At 33.6% G+C, this 23,966-nt stretch overlaps 1 protein-coding gene across 3 annotated transcripts in view; it reads left to right on the top strand.

Annotated features, from left to right (window-relative positions):
- ADGRL3 (adhesion G protein-coupled receptor L3) overlaps positions 1 to 23,966 on the top strand; it is an 827,678-nt gene that overhangs the window by 380,803 nt on the left and 422,909 nt on the right. For all 3 annotated transcript variants that reach the window (XM_049630539.1, XM_049630537.1, XM_049630538.1), the window contains one exon: positions 20,051 to 20,264. In XM_049630539.1, coding sequence (XP_049486496.1) covers positions 20,051 to 20,264 — 214 coding nt within the window. The remainder of the gene's footprint in view (positions 1 to 20,050; positions 20,265 to 23,966) is intronic.

The raw sequence follows: 23,966 nt of genomic DNA on the forward strand, positions 1-23,966 counted from the left end.
CTTCTTCCCATCTCCCCATTCTCTTTCAGGAAAACCTCTATATCCATTATATGATGTAAGGGATTTTCTTTTCCCTAAATTGACATTCATGTCGTATTTAATTATATGTCTGTGAATAGAAGTCAAACGATTCTCACTTTCTCATCAATTTATGAACTAGAATAGGATCTCTTTTTTGGAGAGACTTTGAAAGAAGAGGCTGTTCAATTAAAACTGATGAATATAAAAAAATAACTTTAAAGAAACCTCTACTGGCTTGCATTCAACATGTATCTATAAAAAAACTGCTACATTGTATTCATTATGCTATGGGCTTGGACAGATATAAAACATAACCAGACAAAAGCATGTTAACTGTGGAAAACTAGGTATTATTCTCATTTTATTATGGAATGATAGTTGATTTTTTTTAATAACCAAGGATCTCTTTTTCTTAAAAGTTTATGTGGGAGAAGAAAAAACACATCATTGGCCAAGTAAGTTTAAAAACAAGAAAAAATTAAGAACCCTGAAAAAACACATTTATGGTTATTTTTTACTTGTTTGTTTAAAGTGAAATATGTTCATTCTTAAAGCAAGTGACCTCTGTGATTCAGCCTAACTCTGTTTTATGACTAAGACATATCTGGTAACTGGTCACCTTAAAAGCATACTTGAAATCAAAATAAGAGAAAGAATATGGCTCTGTCAGATTTAAACCATCAGTAGTAGTAAGAAAATAGGTTAAAACTGCACATTTTCATAAAGCAAATATATGCATGTATGTGAGTATGTGATTTGTGATTCTTCTACATAAAAAACAAGCATAACTGGGATAAATGCAATGAGGTATATACTTGTCATTCATAAGTATTTGTCAATGTATCAATTTAGAAATTTAGTAATTAAGTTGAAATTTTAGTTTTAAAATATTAAAGTTGGCAAAATGCCTTCTGGACTCACTTTATCAATTTGATGGACAAGTGAGTTAAAAAAATCTTCTTCAAACACTAAGAACAGAATCCTTTTGAAAAATAAGGAAATATATCAATAAGAGTCAACATTAAATGAGGATGTTGGAAATACTAGAGGATATCCAAATGAAAAATGAGTATGAAATAGTTGATCGGCAAGATATAATTAAAGTTCAGCTTAGTGAATGCAATATGGTTGACAGGAAAATGTGTCAACTTAAGAAATAATTTTAGATTTATGTACTTATAATAATGTATTTATGTTTGGAGTTGGGCAAATTTCTAGGTATTAAAATGATTCATTAAAAATAACTTTCATTTTACCTTGTAATCCTGAAATAATAATTTGGGGACTTATTAAAATCTCTAAGATATCTTTGTTCACATACATCTTTTAGAAATAGCGTAGCAAACTTGTTTTAGACTACCTCAGTATATAATTTATTATTAATATTAGAAGGCACCTCTATATTATTTATTAAAGGTTACATCTTTTCATAGCTACTTTCTTAAGAATATTTACGACATTCTATGCCAATTAGATCAAATATTTGAAAATCTACTTATAAATGAGCATATTCTTTTATTTATTTTTGAGACAGAGAGAGACAGAGCATGAATGGGGGAGGGTCAGAGAGAGGGAGACACAGAATCTGAAACAGGCTCCAGGCTCTGAGCTGTCAGCACAGAGCCCAACGCGGGGCTCCAACTCCCAGACCGCGAGATCGTGACCTGAGCTGACGTCGGCCGCTTAACCGACTGAGCCACCCGGGCGCCCCATGAGCATATTCTTTTTATCATGTTTCTTTAAATATTCTTACAAAGTGATATGGTTTGATTGAAGTAGGGAAATAAATGCAATTTATCTCTTCATTTATCCTTTTTTTTGCTATGAAGTGCAGAAAGCCATTTGTGACTGTAATCATCCTTTCTGCTTTCTCTTTCAACAACTACTTGATTCAAGTAAATGTCTTTTCATAATAATACATTTTCAGCCTCCTCTACTAAGGGTTTGAGCAAGTATAATAATATGTACATCATAGAGATCTCAGAAAAGAGATAAGAAGACAAAATTTTATTTGAAGAAATAATAACTGAAAACTTTCCCAATCTGGGGAAGGAAACAGATATTCACATCTGGAAGCCACAGAGATCCACCCGCCCCCAAAAATTCTGCCTGAGGAGGTCCACAGACACATAATAATCAAAATGGCAAAAAGTAGTGATTAAAAAAAAAAAAGACATACAAAGGAAGCCCCATGAGACTATCAGCAGAAACTTTGCATGCCAGAAGGGAGTGGCATATGTTTAAAGTTCTGAAAGGGAAAAAAAAAATCTGCAGCCTAGAGTCCTCTATCCAGCAAGGCTGTCATTTCAGAATAGAAAGAGAAAGAGTTTCTTAGACAAACAAAATCCAAAGGAGTTTATAACCACTGAACCATCCCTGAAAGAAGTATTAAATGGGACTCTTTGAGTGGAAAGGAAAGACCATAAGGGAGAGTATGGAAAGTAAAAAACATAAAAGCAGTAAAAATAAATACTTCTACAAAAATAAGTCAAGGGATTTATAAAATAAAAAGATGTAAAATAAGACAGCACATACCTAAAATGTTGCAGGGGAAAGGAATAAAGAAAAGGTTTAAACTTAAGCAGCCATCAACTTAATATAGACTGATATATACAGAAGATGTTACATGGAAAGCTACCTAATGGTAACTGCAAATCAAAAAACAGTGATAGATATTCAAAGAAAAAAAAAGAGAAAGGAATCCAAATATATCACTCAAGAAAACCAATAAACCATCAAAGAGAGCAAGAGAAAAAAGATCAGAAAATCTGTAGGAACAACCACAAAACAAATAACAAGATCTCAATAAATACATATTTATCAATAATTACTTTAAATGTAAATGGACTAAATGCTCCAAACAAATAATATAGGGCGATAGAGTAGATAAAAAGAACAAGATTCCTCTATCTGTATGCTGCCTAGAAAAGGTGCATTTCAGACCTAAAGACACCTGTATATTGAAAGTGAGAGTATGGGGGGCACCTGGGTGTGTCAGTTGGTTAAGGATCTGACTTCTGCTCAGGTCCTGAAATGACCATTGGTGAGTTCAAGCCCTGCATCAGGCTCTGCACTATTAGTGCCTGGGATTCTCTCTCTCTCTGTTTCTTCCCCACTTGCATACATGTTCTCTCTCTCAAAATAAATTAAAAAAAAAAAGTGAGGTTATGGAGAAACATTTACCATGCAGATGGACCTCAATAGAAAGCAGGTAGAAATACTTACATTAGACAAAATGGACTTTAAAATACAGACTATAACAAAAGACAAGTGCACTATATAATAATAAAGGGTACAATCTAACAAAAGGATATAACACTGTAAATATTTATGTACCCAACATGGAAGCACCCAAATACATAACACAATTAATAATAAACATAAAGGAAATAACTGATAATAATAAAATAATAGTGGACTTTAACACTCTACTTACATCTATGGACAGATCATTCAAACAGAAGAGCAACAAGGAAACAGTGGCTTTGAATGACACACTGGACCAGATGGATTTAACAGATAGAACATTCTATCCTAATACAGCAGAATACTCATTTTTTTTCAAGTGCACATGGAACATTTCCCAGAACAGATCACATAATAAACCTCAAATCAAGTCTCAACAAATAAAAAAAAAACACATCAAAGTCATACCATGCATTTTTCCTGACCAAAATTCTATGCAAGTAGAAATCTACCATAAGAAAAAATCTGGAAAGAGCACAAATACATAAAGGTTAAATAACATGATACTAACCAATGGGTCAACCAAGAAATTAAAGAACAAATTAAAAATTACATGGAAACAAATGAAAATGAAAACGCAACAATCCAAAACCAATGGGATGCAGCAAAAGCAGTTTTATAAGGGAGGTTTATAGCAATACAGACCTACCTCAAGAAAGAAGAACAATCTCAAATAAACAACCTAACCTTACACCTAAAAGAAGTAGGAAAAAAGAACCCAAATCCAGCAGAAGGAAGGAAATATATATATTTGGAGAGAGAGAGAGAGAGAAAACAATGAAACCAGAACCTGCTTCTTTGTAAAGACCAACAAAATTGATAAAACTCTAGCACAATTCATTAAAAAGAGAGAGAGAGAGAGAGGACTCAACAAAAATGATAACCAATACCATGGAAATACAAACAATTATAACAGAATATTATGAAAACCTATATGCCAACAAATTATACATCTTAAAAGAATTGGATAAATTCCTAGAAACTTATAACCTAACAAAAACCAAAGTGGGAAAAAATAGTAAATTTGAACAGACGGAATACCAGCAAAGAGTTTGACTCAATAGTCAAAAAACTCCCCAAAAGCAAAAATCTAGGAACAGATAGCTTCACAGGCAAATTCTACCAAACATTTTAAGAGTTAATACATATTCATATCAAACTATTCCAGAAATTATAAAAGGGACAAAAACTTCCTAATTCATTCTACGAGGCCAATATCACTCTGATACCAAAACCAGATAATGACACCACAAAAAAAAAAAAAAAAAAGAAAGAAAGAAAGAACGAAAGACAACTATGGACCAACATCTCTCATGAGTAGAGATGCAAAAATCCTGAGTAAAATATTACCTAATTGAATCCACAATACATTAAAAAAAATCATACATCATGATCGGATGGGATTTATTCCTGGTATGCTAAAGGGCGGTTCAATATTCACAAAACAATCAATGTGATCTGTCACATCAATAAAAATAATAAAAACCATATGATCATTTCAATAGACACAGAACAAGTATTTGATAAAGTACTACCTCCATTCATGATAAAAACCCTCTGCAAATTATGTCTAGAGGGAACATATCTCAACATAATAAATTTAAATCTCTTAAAGACTCTCCTGTGTGGGATGCCTGGGTGGCTTAGTCAGTTAAACTCTTGGTTTTGGCTCAGGTTATGATCTCATGGTTCATGAGATTGAGCTCCACATCGGGCTCTGTGACTAGCTTGGAATTCATAGTCTCTCTGTCTCTCTCTCTCTTTCTCTCTCAAAAAAAAATATGTAGGTATCACAATTTCAGATTTTAAGTTATATTACAAAGTAGAAGTAATTGAAACAGTTTGGTACTGTAATAAAAATACACATAGATTAATAGAATAGAACAGAAAACCCAGAAAGAAATCCACAATTATATGGTCAGTAACTCTTCAACAAAGGAGGACTGAATACACAATAAGAAAAAGACCGTCTCTTAAATAAATGGTATTGGGAAAACTGGACAGCCACATGCAGAAGAATGAAGCTAGACCATTTTCTTTCACCATACACAAAAATATACTAAAAATGGATTAAAGAGCTAAATGTGAGACATGAAACCATAAAAATCCTTGATGAGAACACAGGAAGTAATCTGTCTGACATTACCCATAGCAATGTTTTTCTAGAAATGTCTTCTGAGGCAAGGGGAATAAAAGGAAAAATACTACAGGGACACCTGGGTGGCTCAGTTGGTTAAGTGTTCGACTTTGGTTCAGGTCATGATCTCTCAGATAATGAGTTCAAGCCCCATGTTGGGCTCTGTGCTGACAGCTCAGAACCTGGAGCCTGCTTCAGATTCTATGTCTCCCTCTCTCTCTACCCCTTCCCTGCTAACACTGTCTCTCTTTCAAAAATAAACATTAAAAAAAAATTAAAGCAAAATACTTTTTCAAAATAAAAAGTTTCTGCACAGCAGTGGAAACAATCAACAAAACTAAAAAGCAACCTACTGAATGGGAGAAGATATTTTCAAATGACATATCTGATAAAAGGTTAGTATCCAAAAACACGTAAAGAATGGCTACAACTCAATGCCCCCAAAACAAATAATCTAATTTAAAAAACTGGAAGAAGACGTGAACAGACATTTTTCCTAAGAGGACATTCAGATGGCCAACAGATGAAAAGTTGCTCAACATCACTCATCATCAGGAAAATGCAAATCAACACTACAGTGATATATTGCCTCATACCTATCAGAATGGCTAAGATAAAAAACACAGGAAGCAACAAGTAGTGTCAAGGATAGGGAGAAAAAGGAACTGTTGCACTCTTGATGGGAGTGCAAACTGGTACAGCTCTGTGGAAAACAGCATAGAGGTTCTTCAAAAAATTAAAAATAAAGTTCCCTTGATCCAGGAATCACACTACTGGGTATTTACCAAACAAACAAACAAACAAACAGACACCATAAAAAAACATGAATTCAAAGGGATACATGCATCCCTGTGTTTATTGTAACATTATATACAATAGCTAAACTATAGAAGCAGGCAAAGTGTCTATTGATAGAAGAATGGATAAAGAAGAAGTAATACACACACACACACACACACACACACACACACACACACACAAACAGAGTGGGATATTATTTAGCCATAAAAATGAATGACATCTTGTCATTTGCAGCAACATAGATGGAGGTGGAGAGTATACTGCTAAGCAAAATAAGTCAGTTAGATAAAGACAAATATCATATGACCTCATTCATATGTGAAATAAAAAAAAAACAAAAACTAATGAGCAAATTAAAAAAAAAGAGGGAGACAAACCAAGAAACAGACTCTTAACTATAGAGAACAAAATGATGGTTACCAGAGGGAAAGTGGGTGAGGAGATAGGGGAAATAGGGGATGGGAGTTGGAGAGTACACTTATCGGGGCACCTGGGTGGCTCCGTCGGTTAAACATCCAACTTCGGCTCAGGTCATGATATCATGGTTCGTGAGTTCAAGCACCGCATGGGGCTCTGTGCTGACAGCTTAGATCCTGGAGTCTGCTTAGAATTCTGTGTTTCCCGCTCTCTCTGCTCCTCTCCTACTCATGCTCTGTGTCTCGCTCTCTCTCCTTCAAAAATAAAAAAAAAAGAAATAAAAATAAACATAAACCATTAAAGAGTACACTTAATGAATTAAAAAATTAAAGAAAAAAGAGTTTGAGCAAGACTTAATGATGTAATTCATTTTGAATAACAGCATTATGAGATTTTGAACTTGTGCTTTAGTAATTTTGAAAATTCTCTTGTTAAAATCATTTTGGACACTCTGAACTTTCTTAGGTACACCAGAGACAGACATATTGTTCAAGCTAGCATTTGGTGACACTGCTATTTTCTCTCAGAGTATCATATTTTGTTCTATTTCTCCATCATGGTTCGCATGGTTATTTGGGGACTTAATTATTTGTGTATTTATTTAATGTTTATACCTTGCCCCCATCTATATTGCAAATTCCATGAGGTCATGAATCAATGTTTTATTGACCATTGAATACCCACAACCTGGAACAGTGTCTGACACTGCCCTAGTGCCCAATTTATGTCTGTTGAATGAGTAAATGAAGTTAATCATTGATGTGGAGAATTGATATTGATCATTGAGACATAACAGAATGTGTTTCTCAACCATCACTTTGAAAATGCCTGTTTAGTTCACAATTTATTTGTCTAATGATTTGAGGAAACATTGGGGAGGATGTTTGTAACTTTGACTTTAACCTATTTCAAGAAACTTGCTTTTGTCCCTGAAAATGTATTCTATAAAGAATTTTAATTAAATTTTTTTTTTGTATGTGGGAAAATATGCTTTACAAACCTCAATGGTATATTTTGTGGTTGAGATGAACAAATATACAAGTGTGCTCTGTATGCCCTATGTCATTTCATGACAGTTTTCTTACAGATACAAATAATCCTTGGTCTAGCTTTTATCACGTATTTCCTGTGATTTTTTTTTTTCAAATGTGGTTTGGAAGTCAGTTTATAAGGCTTTAGAATCTTAAGTGTGTGAGCTGCTTTTCTGCCTTTCAGGATATTTGTGTTGTTTTTATGTTGTTAAAAAGAAGATAAAAATGTGTGTATCCAGAGTGTTTCTGGTGGCTTTGCCTCAAAATGGTGGCAGGTGAGAATTCATTTTTGAACTAGCCCAAAGAGATTTCACTTTCACTTAAAAGATCTTCACTTTTTGTCCAGAATTATCCAGTTTGTGCTGTTTTTGTTTGTTTGTTGTTTTGTTTTGTTTGTTTTGCCTAGCATCTGTAGTTTCATTCTGGCTAGGCTTTTTCTCATTCTGTTTTCTTTCTGTTTTGGATAGAAAATTGTCATCGGTGTTTATGAAAAAAAAAATTAGCTGGCTACCCTTCCTATCCCACAGTTTGAGTATTTGGCAAGGATCTGGACGTTTTATAGGTTGAGAGATTAGGTTGGTTAATACGTTTCCTCATTTACTGATGTTATTAAATATTTAGAGATTCCCAGTCTTTAAGACAGGATTTACTTTTACTATTCAGTGTGAGTCAACTTCTTAATGAAAATCTATTTGCTTGAAAACATTGCTAATAAATATTTTCACTGGGAATAAAATAAAGGATAAGCATTTCATTCCGTAAGCAGCACAGTTAATTTTCAAATACTTATTCCCAACAAATACATTCCAGTGGCATGAATGTTAACTTTTAGCTGCTCTAAACAGATGATCCAGAAGTTTAGTTAGAAAATGTAACAGTGTTGAGCTAACAGATTTGGTCAGGCTCTTTATGGCTAGGTATAATATTCTACTTCCAGGTGGATTACATAGGTACTAACAGTTCAACACTGGGTGAGTGGATATATATATATATATATATATATATATATATATATATATATATAAGCTGTTATAGAGCTGTGGGTGAATGATTTACATAAAAACTGTTGTATGTTTTTCAGTGTTGAAGATTACCCACCAAGAGGTTATTACCAGGGCTCTTCTGCAGAAGATTTATGCTGCTGTGTTAGAAAGAAATGCCTTAGTATTACTCCTCTTTAGGATAAAACAAAAAATTATAAGCTACTGAAATCTCTTTATCCTTTCGGGTGAATTGTGTGGGGTGGGATGGGGAGGAGGGAGCCAATGGAAGTGCTGCCTATGTATTTCTGAATGGTGTGTGCTGTGACCTAGAGCATTTATTCACTGTTTAGGAATTCTTTCCTTCAGAATTAAATTTCGCTCCGTTTTAATCTGTGACATCACTGTTCATTCAAAATTTTATGTTTACCCTTCACTAAATTTCTTACGCATTTCTTCTGTCAGAATCTGTATTACTACAGATTTCCTTAGTTGTAATATAAGAATAACATGAACTTTGGGGCGCCTGACTGGCTCAGTCAGTTAAGTGTCCGACCTCAGCTCCTGTCATGATCTCACAGTTCGTGGGTTTGAGTCCTGTGTCAGGCTCTGTGCTAAGAGCTCAGAGCCTGGAGCCTGCTTCGGATTCTGTGTCTCCGTCTGTCTCTGCCTCACCCCGGCTCTCACTCTGTCTCTCAAAAATAAATAAACATAAAAAAATAAAAAATAATAAGATAAACTTTAGGTTTGTTGACTTGAAATAAAGAACATTACTTATTTATATGCTGCAGTGAAAGTAAAATACTACATTTGAAAATTAATGCCACATTTTAAAATTAAGTAATGATTTTCTATCTTACTGCGGTTTTTACACAAAGAAATTTTCATATTAATTTTTGTGATATAATATCAAAGTGTTAGGAAAGAATTTCTTAGAATTGTCAGAATAGTAATAGTAATAATATGCTATTATGTTTTATGCTATTTAAAATAAAACAAACAAAAAACCTTGCTAGGAACAATAAATAGAATATTTACTTTACATTTTATATTCAGGAATTAGACTTCGTGTCACTAAAACAGTGAGAATCTGTGAACTTTGTATTACTGATTATTAGGGTGATATTCTCATATTGCCTTATGTATTTCCTAGGAGAAGCCCACTTCCTTTGTTTTCTCTGTGTGGCACACAAGGAGAGTCATTGCATCTGTTACCTACATAAGTTTCTAGTCATCCCTCCCATCCTTACCATTTTTGGCTAAGCTGCAGTTTCCTCGTGTACTAAGTAGGGATGATAATATTGCCAAGCCTTTATTGTTTGGTTTTGAAATGCAATGATACTTTTAAAGCACCAGCACATGGAAAGCACTCGATAAATGTCAGCAATTATCATCATCATCTCACCCTTATCACAACATCTTCCTCATTAATTGCACACTCTGTTATCTTTCTTTCTACTATCTGGTATCTTTTACTGTTTGAATAATCTATTGGCTAATGCTTTTTAAGATTAATTATATTAATATAGTTATGATATCATATTACACTGTAATCTAATACTGCTGTATATAATTTGGACTGTATTCTGAATCTGATTTTAATGCTCTTTCTGATTTGACCACTGCTTAGTTCTGCCATCTGCTTCTGATTCCCTTGTGAATGTATCTTCTTTCTAACCCAGCTTTATTGATATATAATTGACATATAATATTGTGTAAGTTTAAAGTGTACAGTGCATTGATTGATGTACTTACGTGTGTAAAATGATTACCACAATAGGATTAGTTAATATCTTCATCTCCTCACATAATTGCCATTTATTTTTCTGGTAAGAACATTTAAAATCTACCCCAGCAACCTTTAAGTCATAATACGGAATTGTGAACTATAATCACTGTGTTATACACTAGATCCTAAGAAGTTACTCATCTTAAGATTGGACGCTTATGGATTTTGACCTCCGTCCTCGTATTTCCTTCATTCCCAGCCTCTGGCAACCACTGTTCACCTCCCTGTTTCTATGAGTTTGGCTTTTTTAGATTTCACATATAAGTGTGATCTTTGTCTTTTTTCTGTCTGACTTATTTCACTTAGCACAGTATACTCAAGATCTATCCATGTTATCACACATGGAGGGATTTCCTTCTTTTACATGACTGAATAATAATTCATTATGTATGTATATATGCCACACCTTCTTTATCCATCTGTCCATCAGTGGACACTTAGATTGTTTTCATGTATTGGCTATTGAGAATAATGCTGCAATGAACAAGGAGGTGCAGATCTTTCTTTGAAATCCTCTCAGAACTCTGAATACCTCTTTCTTTACTCAGAATTTTGATCTGGATGGAATATTTTGTTATTTCTCCTCCTGTATTCACATATTGTTTCATCTTTAATGTCCGACTCAAGTTTGCTGCCTTCAAGAAATCTTTTTTAAGCACCCAAGCACATATTTATCATTCCGTTATTTTTTAATGGGTTCTACACAATTCATTGTGCTTTATGATGTTTTAAGCCTTGCATAGGTGTGTGCATTCTCTAACTACAAGCTTCTGGAGTTCTCTGGAGACACTTAGGAAGATTCTCAGTACTTTTGCTCTAAATCCTCTGCCCCATCTGTCCTCCTTGCTCCAGACTTTTACTCTTCTGGTCTTGGTGTCATTATCCTGTAACCTTTTGTTTTTAGTAATCATGGATACCATCTCTTGGTTTTTGTGACTTGCCACACTCGTTAGTCTGTGTTTTCCAGATTGTTTTCCAACCATATTGATGAATAAAATTTCTGAAACTATAACATTTTATATATCACAATTATCCATATAAATGGATCCATATTTAGGGGTATTATATGTGTGTATATGTTATATATATGTGTATATATGTGTGTGTATAGACGTGTGTATAGACATATGTGTATAGATGTGTGTATACACATATGTATATAGACATATATAAAGATATATATACAAAGATATAGATGTATATAAAGATATATAAAGATACACATATACACACACATTTATATTATATTATATTATATTATATTATATTATATTATATTCTAATATATAATATTAATATGAAGAGATTTATTGTGAGGGATTGACTCAGGTAATTATGGAGGCTGAGAAGCGCGGCATGATTTAGTGTTTGCAAGCTAGAGGCACAGAAAAGCCAGTGACATAATTCCAGTCCAACTTGCAGGCCTGAGAACCAGGGAAAGCAGTGGTGTAAGTCTCAGTCTGAGTTCAGACGCCTGAATCTGGAGAGCCACTAAGTGTGCATCCTGGTCTGTGTCTAAAGGCCTGAGAACCAGAAGCATCGATGTCAGAGGGTTGGAGAACATGGTTATACCAGTTCAAGCAGAGAACAAATTCATACTTCTTCTGCTTTTTTGTTCTGTTTGAGCCCTCAGAAGATTAGATGATAATCCACCTAAATTGGTAAGGGTGATCTTCTTTATTAACATACTTTATCAAATGCTCTTTTCCAGAGACATACTTGCAGACACACCCAGAAATGATATTTTACCAGTTACCTGGGCATCTTGTAGCCTAGTCAAGTTGACACATAAAATTAATCATCACACACGTGAATTTTCATCATTTTCTTGATTTTATGTGATAACTCTAAAGCTCCTTCTACCAGATTTTTGGAATCCCATTCTGTGCAGAACCACTCCTTGGTCTGAGATAATCCCCAGTGTGGAGGAAGAATTTAAACAACACCCATGCCTTATGGTTAATAACTCCTAGCGGCCACATTGTAGGTGATCAGTATGCATTGAGAATTACATTAGCATATCTTCTTTATTTTTTTTTAATTGTGTAATTCTTTTCACTGAGTTTTTATTTATCTTGAAATTATAAATTGTACTCTTAAGAACGTATTGAACAGCCAGTTTTGAGTTTTTGACATTTAGAAAAAGATTGGAATAATTGTTATAGGTGAAATTTGACACAGTTTTAGAAATTTTATCCCTCATGAATATAATTGGAAGATAGTGTGGAATATAATTTTATTGAATGTTGAAAAGTCATAACAAGTAGATATGAATTCATTTATTCAAACAGTTGCTAAATTTTTAGACATTCTCTGTGTGGACAATTTCACTTGAAGACCACCATTTTGTATATGTATCCTCAAAAAGCACAATTAATGTTACCCTCATGCTAAAGCTCCTTAAGTCAAAAGAATAGCTTGACATTCATTAACTGTTTTATAATATTCCATTCAGCAGTACTTTTTTTTTCATGTAATTTCAGAAATTTTAAATTTCATGTTTTTTGGGGGGGTTGTTTATTTATTTATTTTATTTATTTTGCTTTGTTTTGTATTTTCCATTCAGACCATAATTGTCTTTGGTTATTTCTTTAGTTTGTTTTTAATTAGTTTTGTTTGTTTATTTATTTATTTATTTATTTATTTATTTTAAATTTTTTAACGTTTATTTATTATTGGGAGACAGAGAGACACAGAGAGTGAGCAGGGGAGGGGCAGAGAGAGGGGGAGACACAGAATCCAAAGCAGGCTCCATACTCCGAGCTGTCAGCACAGAGCCCGACATGGGGCTCGAACTCACAAACTGTGAGATCGTGACCTGAGCTGAAGTTGGTCGTCCAACCTATATATCTATATATCTATATATATAGATATATAGATATATAGATATATAGATATATAGATATATATGGTATCTTCTTTATCCATTGATCAGTCGATGGACATTTGGGCTCTTTCCATAATTTGGCTATTGTTAATTATGCTGCTATCAACATTCTGTCCCCCCCCCCCCCCCCGCCCCCCGGCTGCGAATCAGTATTTTTGTATTCTTTGGGTAAATACCTAATACTACAATTGGGTCATAGGTCGTTCTATGTTTAACTTTTTGAGACACCTCTATACTGTTTTTCAGAGTGGCTGTACCAGTTTGCATTCCCACCAACAGTGTACGAGAGTTCCCCTTTCTCCACATCCTTGCCAACAGCAGATGTACTTTTAAAGAAAGTACATGATAGGTTGATATTTCATTGGGTTTCAAATGTTATTTTTTGCTGCCAAATATTTCAGACTTGACTTTCAGAGCACATTTTTTAAAACTTGCATAAGTGTGCTGGCATGTAAAATGGTACAGAGAAAATACACATACTTAAGAAAATTATGTCATAGGTTCTCTTGAAACTTAAAATTGGACGTATTTGCTTTGGGGCAGCATGTAAGTAATGACTTTTTTTTTTTTTTAAGTCATTGGTGATAAGTAGAAACTAACCCACTTTCAGATAGTTGTGTCCCTCTCCATAATTAAGAAACACCTTTAAAATCATTAACCGTGATTTACAAATAGTTTTACTTTTTTTCTTATAAGAAACCGATCTCTTTCCTTTTTAAAGTTTTCAAAAGAGCTCCCCCCACCCCATGATTATTGACATACGGGGGAAAAATATTCTTAGCACCTAGTAATCATCATTTTTAAGTGCTGAAAACCGTATGTGTGTGTATACACATTTATTTGTATATTTTTTTCATATAAATTAAATTATAAATAAAATTATATATGTATATATATTTAATCTGGTGGTCTAAGTGATCATTTGAGCAAAGGGATGGTAATATTAGACTGTCTGTGTGGGTCATTCATCATATTTTTCTTTTATTGATTTGATAATTCTTCAATATCTATCTACTGGTTTCAGGGTCCACCTTTTAAACATTTCTTCAGTGGCTTGAAACAATAAGCATTTAGCATCTGCTCTGGTTTTTTAGGTTAGGAATATGGGAGTAGTTTACTTAGTTGATTCTGGCTCAGTGTCTCTCATAGAGTTGTATTTCCTCAAAAACAGGATTTCTGGTATTTGGAGGACCAACCTGCCTTGCTTGGCTGTCCTCTCCATTGACCTCTCCATTGGGCTGGTCCAGTGTTCTCAAGATGTGGTGACTGGCTTTGCACAAAATGAGTGATCAAGAGAGAGCCTCAGGCTGCAGTATCTTGTTAATGAACTACTTTTGGAAATCACACACTCATTTCTACCACATTATGTCCATTAGAAGTGAGTGCCTAAGTAGTATCCTTTCAAATGAAAAGGGAATAAAAATGGAGAACTGTCAAAGAATTGTAAACATATTTGAAAACTGTCATATGGACCTCTTTAAAAAAATCTGTATTTCCCTCCCTAGGTTATTTTATCTACTGCTCTGATTTCAGATACTACCTTACAATTTTCAAATTTATAAAGATCTCCTTTCTGAGTCATTAACCTGTATTCAACTTCCTACCAGATTCTGTTCATGACACGATAATCTAGCCATTTGCTTATGCCAGAAGCATGGTAGTTATTTTTGTTACCCTCCCTTTTATTCTTCTTGTTCAGCCAATCACCAAATCATGCAGTTTTCTTTTTGCTCCTAAATATAGATCAAATATGTTCTCTGTCATTATTCATTGAAAGCAATCATCTTGTCCTTACTGCCACAAAATAGCCTTCTATTTTGCATTCTCTTATCCATTCTTAAAAAAAATTATTTGGTAGATTTAATTCTATTTCAATACACAGGATTTGGGTTAAACAAAGCACAAAGGTAAAGGAATGGAAGATAAACACAAACATAAGCTGTTTTGCTAATATTTTTATATTCATAACAAACATATAGAGCAGGCTGAAGATTTCAGTCTCTGCTAAATGCAGATTAGGCTACAGGCTTTATTTTTTTGAATGGGTTCTTAAGTATGTGTAATAATTCATGGAAAATCCAACCAGCTTTAAATAGGGCATTGAAGACTTGACCTGGGGAAATGCACACGTGCTTGTGCACGCATGTGCATGCAAACACACACACACACACACACACACACACACACACAGATGCATCTGTCCTATAAGTAAGTTTCCTTATCCTCAAAGCAGTGGTAAGTGGTAGGCAGCTTAGTCTGTTTAATCAGATTCTTCTTTGAATAGATCCACAGAGCCTCTCTCTGTGGGACTCTTCTCCTCCTTAGTGGCTATGGATATTCCAACTTCTGTAGCCATCCCCTTCTTCTCTATAGCTACCCAGTACACCACTTCATGTCCTTACCATGGTTTTAGCCTGTATTCTTCTTCTGAACCCAATTAATAGTTGAAAAATTTTTAATGTTATTCTGACTTCTTAAATTCACCACGTTTAAAATATAATTAATTACACCAGGTTATGCTCTCACTCACCTAACTGGCTGCTTGCCTGGGTGTCTGTGTTTAGCCTTATTCTTATTGACAGATATCCTGTGCCCTAAAATCCTATGCCTCAAGTAACATCCCCTTCTTCGAAAGCTCCCCTCTAAAACCCTAAGGTTCTCCTAGCAGGACTCTGAGCCCCGTACTTGGTTGGGATCCATAAAGAATCATTTGACTAGTATTTGGCCACCAGCTTTTACTCTCTGCCTTCACCTCCACCTCCTGTCCCTAGACCGGTGTCTTTGTTATTACCATCCACAGTTCACCAAGGACTTAGGGCATTTTGAGTCAAACGTCACCAAGAGGGCTTAACAGTAGAAGAGAGAGGCCAAAGAGAGAAAGAAGAGGTTCAACAACAGAGTGGTTGAGGCCTCAGAAAAGCAAAACATGAAAGTAGTTTGTGCTGCAAACAAGTGAGCAAGAAGAGGGGGTTTCTTCTCTTGTTATTTAATCCCTGGTCAGGAGCACTTTTCATTAGGTGTGTGTTTGCCATGGAACACGGGCAGTTGCTGAGTTTCTGGCCATCTTAGAGGAGATTAATTTCATCCATGACTCCTTAGTTCCATGGTCAGTGGGTAGTTCCATAGTATATACTACATTAGTACCCGGTTATCAGATTTTACATCTGAAATTTTTCCAGTTTATTCAGCTAATACCTATTACACATCAAATTATAATACTCTATTTTTTGTTATAACAGATTAACAAATGGAATAAAAGTGAGAAGGAGTTCTAGAATATGCCTTCTTTGCCTCACATTATTTTTCCACAGCCACTTCACAATGCCCAATGTAACATTACTCTGATACGGTATGTAATAGATGATTTCACGGACTCTCCTGCATTTGAATTGTTGACATTTTCCATGTCTTCATCTTTAGGGAAAATCTGTCTCTTGTTAGCACAGTAACTAAATGGTTAAAAAACAAGAAACAACACAACTTTTAACTTAAAGCATATTTTCCCCCATTGGACTTTTGTTGCTGATTAAAGCATTTAGCAACATGATTAAAAGTAATTTAAATAGCTAATTAGATAATGTTATAGTTTCCAGTAATACATTCCTTTAAACAAAGCATCCATCATTTAGGAGTGCAGTTTATCACTAGGTTACTGATACAAATGCAGTTATATGTTAAATGGAAGAAAGCATCCACAAATCAACTCTGGCTCTCTGTAAAAATTGCCATATATATATATATATATATATATATATATATATATATATATATAACTTTTGCATAATTCTTACAGGGTCAAAAGAGATACATGGAAAATCTTGGCCTCCACATTTTAGTTGACTTTGCAACTGTCTAGTGTCTGGTTCTAAATCATATTTTTGACAGTTGAGAACCAGAATAAAGCTATGTCTACATACACATGTTTTGACAAAAATTGATGAATTTAATTAACCAAATTGTCCACTTAGTCAAACAGATGCTTTGACTGTATGATTTGCTTATTTGTTTTGTTTCCTTGTTAAATTAGCTTGTTTTTTTTTTAAACTTAATTTAACTTAATTGTTTAAGTTAAAATATAGCCAGATCAATTCAATGTTTGGAAGCAGTTTCAATGGTATTTTTTAAATAGTTATACTGAAGTTAAGAAACAAATTGCCTTTTAGCAAATGCTAAAAAATTTACTGGAAATTCTGATTTCAAAACGTTTTATTAAAAACAAAAAATAAAAACACCAAAGAAACAAAAACAACCTCTATGATCCCATTTAAATTGACCAAATCAGGAAACTGGATTGCCAAATTGGAATATTTTTATCATTCAATGATTCCATTACTTAAAATACTAAGTACAGTAATGAAAATATCTTTATCCTTAAAAATAGAATCTCACTATTAAAAAGGACTTCATGTTTTAACAGCCATCTAATTTCAGAGTGATAGATAAACAAGGATATTTTATTTTAGAAACAATAGAAATGCATTGTCTCTCTATTGTGGGAATACCCTGTCAAAATTTTGGCTCAAGACCAAATGTTAAAAATAATGTTACAACCAACCTCTAATTATGTTAAATCTCCCATGAATGCTGTGGATGTGCTAGATTCTTGTGTGTGTGTGTGTGTGTGTGTGTGTGTGTGTGCGTGCGCGCGCGCGAGAGAGAGAGAGAAGACACAAAGGAGATGTTGAATGACAACCAGAATGGAATTACCTTTGTGTGCTTCTTGAGAACTTTAAGTGACCTGCTCACAAGTTATGCATGGGGTGTATGGTACAGTTATAGCTTTTCCAAAACATTATAGAAATGAGGTAAAAACTAATGTCATTCTCAATTTTGAAATAATAGTTATGGTTTCACAAACCAAATATTTCCTCTAAGTTTCAAGTGAAAATATTTATAGAATAAAATTTCTCTCTTACCCACCTCTACTCTATTTTCACTTCCTTGTTCCTCTCCTCCCTTCCTTTCCTTTCACATTTCGTGCTTAGTAAGAGAACCACAAGAAAAGTTGCATATATTTATTTAAATACATATTTTTATATATGTACACATTAGTGAATTAATAAAATATTAATGCATATTTATACTTCCCATTTATCTCCATAATTAATTCTTTTATGTAGAAATCAACTTATTAGATAGTTGGTAAACAATTGAGAATTTCAATTCTATGCTTTTAAAAGAAAACCTGAGTTATTACAATTAAACATTTGACTTTCTTCCAATAATATACTGATTATGTTCACAATCTGGGAGTGGGAAACTTAAACTTGACATGAAAAGATGGGTAACTCCCTGTATAAAGATGAAATATATATGTTCAGCAAACATCTAAAATCAAACAACAAACTAAAAGAACATATTTGCCACCAATATAAAGGATATTTTAAAAATTTTCTTGCTATAAAAAGAACTTTTACAATAGCAAACCATGTATAAATATAAGCAAACAATTCATAAATAAAAGGAATATGAAGGGTTGATAAACATATGAAAATATGTTTCATTGTACAAATAGAATACTGAAAAAATTTAAAAAGGACACTGTATCATTCTTTGTCTACCGCATTGGCAAAATTTAAGGGAATTGGTAATATGTAATTTTGAAATGAAAAGTGATCCTGGTAGAGCTGTACATATTAAGTTTTTTGGATATCTAGTTGTTGACATTTGCCAAACTTGAAATGTATTTCCCTCTTGATCCACCAATTTCATTTATGGTATAAAAATATACCATAAAATATATTGGGATAACTATATTTTTTTCTAAAATACTATAGCTAAGGTATACAGATATGTTTATGCTTTTTTGCAGTATTATAACTAAAACACTCGGACATTCCCAAATGCCCATCAACATAAGATCAATTGTATAATGTTTATAGATATATATAATGCAGCCATTAAAACTGAGGGCTACAATACACAGATGAAAAGAGATATCCATTAAATTAATAAATAGATAAAGGTATCAGACAACATGTGTAGTGTGCTATACCTGAATAAAATGTAAAAAGGAGTAGGAGGAACCATACAATGTCTATTTGTTTTTTCTGTAGAAAATTCAGTAGGAGAGTCATCACAGTTCTAACTGGTTATCTCTTGACAGTGGCGGTGGGGGCTGGGGAAACTGTGTGGAGGGAGCTGAAGGAAAATTTATTTTTTCTCCATACAAATCTCTTTTTTCTTGTAGAACACTTATTATCCCTACAATTAAATCATAAAGTGCACTGATTATGTTAATTATTACTGAAAAATGAAAACTGTTTTAAAGTTGAAATAGAATACTTAAGACGATATGACTCAACAAAAATGCAATTCTGGGGTAATACTTTCTATAAGATAAAACAAAACACATGCATGATACCCCTGAGATTTACCTGAGAATCTTTCTCTACAAACTGGATAATATTTTTGAGTGGGGGAGAGGGGGGTAATAGTTCTTTATAGTCTTTATTTCATATAACAGCCAAAATTTTAGAAAATCCAGAGGGTTTTTTTTCCCCATGTATACGAAAACTGTATTAGATAGTATTTTTAAGAAGTATCTGTTATTCTTAGATTTTTAAAAATCCTGTAAAGGTATTGAAGTGAGAAATACTCTATTTTAGTTAAAATTGTTAATTGCGCCCGGTTTGTGTTTTTTGGTGTTAGTTTATCTCAAACACTGGATAGGCAAACACGTGTACTTCTTCTTTGTGCATAATAAAGACGACTTACATTTCTTCTTCCTCCTTCCTGTAGCTTTCAGCCGTGCCCCAATTCCGATGGCTGTGGTCCGCAGAGAGCTCTCCTGTGAGAGCTACCCCATTGAGCTCCGCTGTCCAGGAACAGATGTCATCATGATAGAAAGTGCCAACTATGGGAGGACTGATGACAAAATTTGTGACTCTGACCCTGCTCAGATGGAGAATATACGATGCTATCTGCCAGATGCCTATAAGATTATGTCCCAAAGGTATGATACTTCTAATAATCTTTTTCTTAGACGCATTTAATGTAAGCTCTCAGCCTGCATCTGTGTGACCTATTGACCTTAAGTAAGAACACAAATAGTATGTGTGTTTTAGAATCATTTGAACTACTTTTTCCATATCAAATTAGTTCCCCATATTACTGAAATGCTAGTATTAGAAATTGCAAATGGCATTTGGACGTTATTAAAATTTATTAGATTAGTTATTACGTTGCCTGGTCTACTCTGAGTGCTTTGGAACTGGGCTGATTAGATGAGAAACTAAATTTATTTTTCACAGTTTTCAAAAACAGACTTTTATGTAATTTTCTTTAAAAGCTACAGAAAAATTATTTTAATGCTAATAAATATTTCCTTTCAGTGTAGGAAAAAGAATAAAAATTAATAAGCAATTTTTATAGCCATTAATCAAAATGTAGCAAAAGACTATTGATTCATGATTTTTTTGGCCTTGAAAACAATGAAAAATTATTTCTTTATTATTTAGTTTACGTAATTCATTTAAACTAATCAAAATATTACCATATTCAAATAAGGTAAGTTGAGGTATCATACGATATCACTGGAAAAGGAAAAGAAGGTCTTCAATTCTGCAGAGACTGGTCAATAGGAATCCATACTGTAAAAGGTTTAAATTATACTAAAATTTCTTGATAAATTGGCTAAATATTACATATCTTACAAATAGTTGTTCACTATTACTATGATTTCTCAGAAATTAGTGAAGTCATTAATTTACTATAAGCATTCATACTTTCTGACTATATGCTCACAAAGTAATTTTTAAATAATTAATCAAATGACCTATCTAGTGAATTTTTTTCATAATTTTTCTATTTAGACACTTCTATTATTTCAAGTGTTCTTAAAATATAGGGGAAATCATAACATATGTAAAAATAAACAAATTTAAGTACATAAAAACAAAATCAATAACTTTAACCTTTTGTCTTCTCGATGCTTAAAATTCTGATATCTATGTGTGTGATTAATAAATTGGTAGAATCACTATCTTATTTTCTATAAATTACTGTTATATAGGCTATTAATTGAAATTACAACATGCCAGGTTTTTGAACAAAGCATCTGTATTACACTTGAAGGATAATGGTCTCTCTGAGCAAATCTGAGGGCTTTTGTTTGTTTCTAAAACCTAAGTCATGATAAGGTGAGTATTAATGAGAAATAAAATTTTTAAATTAGGGATTCCTCTTGATATAAGTTCATTTGGTTTCATTTGGTTCTTCATGTGTTTCTCTCTCATTGTGGATCTCTTCTTGTTATACATTTGACATGCCTCCAACTATAATTAAATTTTCTGATGATCTGCTTAAAAAAGTTGAATTATCATCGTGTGCAAGGTGGTAACAGGTCTGTCCTGCCTGGTTTTCCATGAGTAGAATGAATGGGCACTGTGACTAAATTGTTATTTTATTTGTTTGTGTCAGAACAACATACAAAAATGGATTCTTTGAATCCATTTGAAGTGTGGGTTGAGGAGGAAATTCTGCTTTTCAGTGGTTATTAGCTTTTGATTTCAATGTAGCAGAAGCATTAACTTCACTAGCTCTTTGATCTCTTTATGATTTTCATTGAAAATGTTTTAATCCTTTTATTGATATTATTAATGGCTCCCAAAATAAGCCCTTAATCTTATAATTATTGCAAAAAAATAGTTACAATGGATCCTCTCAAGCGGTTGAATTAGATGGGATGTGTCTGGAAAGTGACAAATCTGCAGAGTGAAATGGCTTTAAGCACCCTGAGTGAGTCATTTGTGGAAGCCCCCCTGGTGGTTTCTCAAAGTGAGAATTGTCAGCTGAAATAACTGTGGTTAATTTTGTGTGGAGGCAAGTTCCTTGGTTGTATCTTGACTATTAAATGTACTACATTTACACTTGGCCAAAATAAATGCTTTTGACTCTTGGATAGATGAAATTAGGTTCCATCTTGCAAGTTCCCAAGAGATGAGATGGCCATGTCTGCTTAAGCTGCTTTATAATTAATGAGCTTTCACTGTCATGCCAGTGACAGCATGTTAAATAATGCTAATAATTTCTAATTACGATATGGATGTATCATATTCATAATGATATGTACAGTTTAAATAATGCATTTGAAACTAAAATTATGAGGAAACTTTTTCTAAAAAATATCTTAGATAATTATTGTTTTCCCTCATTTAAATTTCTAGAAAGGCATTATATTGGTGTCTAAACAGTTTTAAGCATGTCTCTAGATTGGAGGATTATTATTACAAAATGTGAAAGGTTTTTGTGTATCCTTGCATAACCTTGTTAAAAAGGTTTTGTAACTTACTTCAGCCTCATGAATTAGCTGGATGTCACAGGCAAGGACAAGCATGAAATATTATTCATGTAGATGTTTGAATACACATTGAACAAATACATACATAAAATTGTTACTTTTATGTATGTATCTATAACAATAACTGTTAGTTATTTTGATTTCCATGTTTTTCCCCAGGAAAACTATGCAGTCTGATATCTGCTCCAGGAGAGCCAGATTCTTCTTATACCATTTTGCCTTCATCCTCTCTGAAAGTTCTGAGCTTTTACCTCTTCTTTCATTATCCTACTTAGAAGACCTCTTAAACTGTCAGAGCACATTTCTTTATCCTTCTTGGAACTTCTAATCTCACTTGCTATTATCTACATCCTTCTTTATTGCATCTAAACATTAATAAACCCATATTATCACATCCTAGACAATTGCCTTGTCTAAAGTAAATTGTAGGCTTCTAGAGGGCAGACTTTCTGTTGGTTTTACCTAAAACTAACTTTTTATGTTTAATGCTATGTAAATGAATAAGGAAATCTGCTCTCCAATTGTGTGATGCCACTTGGAAGCTTTCTTATTTCTGAATGATTTTTGTTTCTTTTTGTGTTACATTTACACACTTCAGTGAGTTTTAAAAAAATGGTATATACAGCTTTAGAATCTAAATGTGAAAATGACTGTTGGCAACTGATAACTGCAGAAATTTTACATTTTGAATTCAGCTGAGGTTTCATGCTATCTTCAGTTATTAATAGATGTATTTCCATTTTTAACTCCACTAACACTTGAAAATACACAACATGAAGTTCACCATGACAGCTTTGGAGTTTGGTGGATAAATAAGCTGGGCATGGTCCCTGCCCACAAAACTATAGCTCTTTGGCAGATAAAAGTAAACAGCTAGATTGTTTGCTCAATATTTTATTTTTATCTCATTTACATTTATTGAGGAGTTCAAAAAAAGGAAAGCTCTTTCAGCTAGATAATATTAAGGAATGTTCATTGAAGAGAGAATGTTAAGCTGATCCTTGAAGGATGGCAGCATTGGTGGAACCAGAAGAGACCAAAGTGATAGTAGATATATAAAATATGAGTGCCTGGGCACCAAAAAAGAACATGAGGAAACAGATTCCCTTCAATAACACTTCATCCATCCTGTTCTGCCTTGGCTTCAAAAGCTTATTGGTGTGGGTGGCTCAGTCGGTTAAGTGTCCGACTTCGGCTCAGGTCATGATCTCACGGTCCGTGAGTTTGAGCCCCACGTCGGGCTCTGTGCTGACAGCTCAGAGCCTGGAGCCTACTTCAGATTCTGTGTCTTCCTCTCTCTGACCCTCCCCTGCTCATGCTGTGTCTCTCTCTCAGAAATAAATACATAAACTTTAA

The sequence above is a fragment of the Panthera uncia genome, chromosome B1 (assembly GCF_023721935.1).
Source record: "Panthera uncia isolate 11264 chromosome B1, Puncia_PCG_1.0, whole genome shotgun sequence".
Lineage (NCBI taxonomy): Eukaryota > Metazoa > Chordata > Mammalia > Carnivora > Felidae > Panthera > Panthera uncia.